The sequence below is a fragment of the Penaeus monodon genome, chromosome 37 (genome assembly GCF_015228065.2).
Source record: "Penaeus monodon isolate SGIC_2016 chromosome 37, NSTDA_Pmon_1, whole genome shotgun sequence".
NCBI classification, from domain to species: Eukaryota; Metazoa; Arthropoda; class Malacostraca; order Decapoda; family Penaeidae; genus Penaeus; species Penaeus monodon.
Window position 1 is genome coordinate 31,721,273 of NC_051422.1, and position 2,500 is coordinate 31,723,772.

General features: G+C 39.8%; 1 protein-coding gene across 1 annotated transcript in view; it reads left to right on the forward strand.

The window, feature by feature from the left end:
* The window catches only part of LOC119596267 (Down syndrome cell adhesion molecule-like protein 1 homolog), a 142,295-nt gene that overhangs the window by 133,923 nt on the left and 5,872 nt on the right, over positions 1 to 2,500 (forward strand). The window contains exons 6-7 of the mRNA XM_037945431.1: positions 1,742 to 1,893; positions 2,397 to 2,500. The exon at positions 2,397 to 2,500 is cut by the window's right edge and continues 35 nt beyond it. Of these exons, the coding sequence (XP_037801359.1) occupies positions 1,742 to 1,893; positions 2,397 to 2,500 (256 nt within the window). The remainder of the gene's footprint in view (positions 1 to 1,741; positions 1,894 to 2,396) is intronic.

A 2,500-nucleotide genomic window follows, 5' to 3' on the forward strand; every position in this document is an offset into this window, starting at 1 on the left:
TTTATTAAAACGAATAAAGTAAATAGTCCGAAAGGAATCGAGTGTAAGTTGCGACTTCTGTAAAAGAATTACTTGAAAGTTAACAACAAAAAGACGAACCTCCAGCGCAATAAACCGTGTTTATTATCCGCCATGGACTGCATATACTGTGGCAGCAAATGCACTCCAGATTCCATTACTCATTTCATGATCATGAGGGTTTAAGAGTGATGAAATTAATACATACATACATACATACATACATACATACATACATACATATATACATACATACATGTATACATGCATGCATACATACATGCATACATACATACATGCATACATACATACATACATACATACATACATACATACATGCATACATACATACATACATACATACATACATACATACATACATACATACATACATACACATACATACATACATACATACATACATACATACATACATACATACATGCATACATACATACATACACATACATACATACATACATACATACATACATACATACATACATACATACATACGTACGTACGTACAAACATATATACATACTTAACATACATGTGTGTGTGTGTGTGTGTGTGTGTGTGTGTGTGTGTGTGTGTGTGTGTGTGTGTGTGTGTGTGTGTGTGTGTGTGTGTGTGTGTGCACGGCTCTAGATCCTCTCTGATCCAGCTCCTTTGTAGATATAATTCAAAGGTTTTTACATACCTGTATGTAAACACATCTGTATTTTCATTCCTAGAAGCTACTTGCCTGAATGTTGCTATAAATAAGGTAACTGGGTTCAGCTTTCCTTTGATGCGTGATGCAATTCTGCAGTGTATTCTTTCAATATTTTGAAATCAACCTTTTTAATTCACTATTACACCAATGCATATGTAGCGAGCTCCACGATCACGCTGTAAGTTATAACTGTTATCATAATATAATACACGGGTGCGGAAGAGCTTTACATCGCCATTAGCAGAACATGAATCCTACATAAATTGGTTCTTAAGCGCTCTCCATGATCAGGCACCTAATCCGCCATTATGCGCGGAGGGATTAGCAATAGTCAACAATCCCTGTGTTATATTGGCGAATCGCGAAAAGCAATAGTCATAGAGCAATCGTTTGGCGATGGTTTCTGGATCATGAGAGCGTTGCAAGGGCTGCCATGTATTTAGAGGAAGACCCTTTTCGACACAACACTTTACCATAGTGCTATATTTACTTCGATGTCCAGTACATTAATTTCTTCTAACTATTAACCCTTTGCCATTTCTATGGGAAGATTAGATATCTCATGGGTGGAATCAGGTGCTCCATGTGTAAGATTATATATTGTAGTAATGGAGTTAGATATTTTATGAATAAGTTAAGACACTTCACGAATGAGATTAGATGTTTTACAATTGAGAATAAATCATGCACAAGAGTAGGTGATATAGGTATAACAGTAGATATTTCAGCATTAATATCAGGTAAGATAAGGCATAAAATTAGATAATTCGCCATTGAGATTAGATATTTCAGCATTAAGATTAGGTAATTCAGGCAAAAGATTCGATATTTCAGCATCAATGTTAGATATTTCAGCATTAAGATTAGTTATATCAGCATCAAGATTTGATACTCTGGGTACAAGATTAGATCATTCAGGCATTAAGATTAGATATTTCAGCATGAAGTTCACGCTTTTCACAAATGATTCGCCCTCTCCCTCGCCGACTCGCCTCTCGACGGCAGGACGAACGTGGGCAGCTTCAGGACCGCCCTTGGGGAGGTGGTGAGCCACGTGAACCTGAGCGACGTGACGGTCCGCGACGGAGGAACGTACGCCTGCACCGCCCACAACACCCTCGGCTCCGTCAGCCACTCCGCGAGGGTCAACGTCTACGGTAATTGTTGCATCCTTAGCTCTTTAACTTTCTAAATCACCCAAGAGCATTTGTGTCTTTAGTTTGTAATGGCACAGGGATAAGCGTTTCCTTTCTCCACGAGTATGGTGCTGCATCTTGAACTTTTCAGCATTCTAGAGACACTGCGTTTTTATAATGATGTAGTGATAAGTGCATGGAGCATGCGATCATATTTCTCCTCGGTCATAATCACGAATAGATACTAGAATTATTCTTTTCAAATGTCGCATTAGTCAGGAATTATAGTTTTCTGTAAAACCAAATCATACCTCTTCGTGCAGAAAATTCGAGTACATGTGGACTTATTTTGCACAGTTGCTTAAATCATATCGTCAATGTATCCTCATTATCGTGACATCATTAAACTGCAATCGATCCTATTTGTCATATCGCCCATGTAATTATCGTCCCACTCCTCTTTATTCTTCCACTAAATACAAAGCAGACTATTAAAACCCTCCTCCCTCCTTCCCTGCCCCCAGGCCCCCCCTTCGTGCGCGCCATGCCCAACGTGACGGCGGTGGCGGGCGAGGACGTCAGGCTGTGGTGCCCCGCCGGAGGGTTCCCGACGCCCTCTATCACCTGG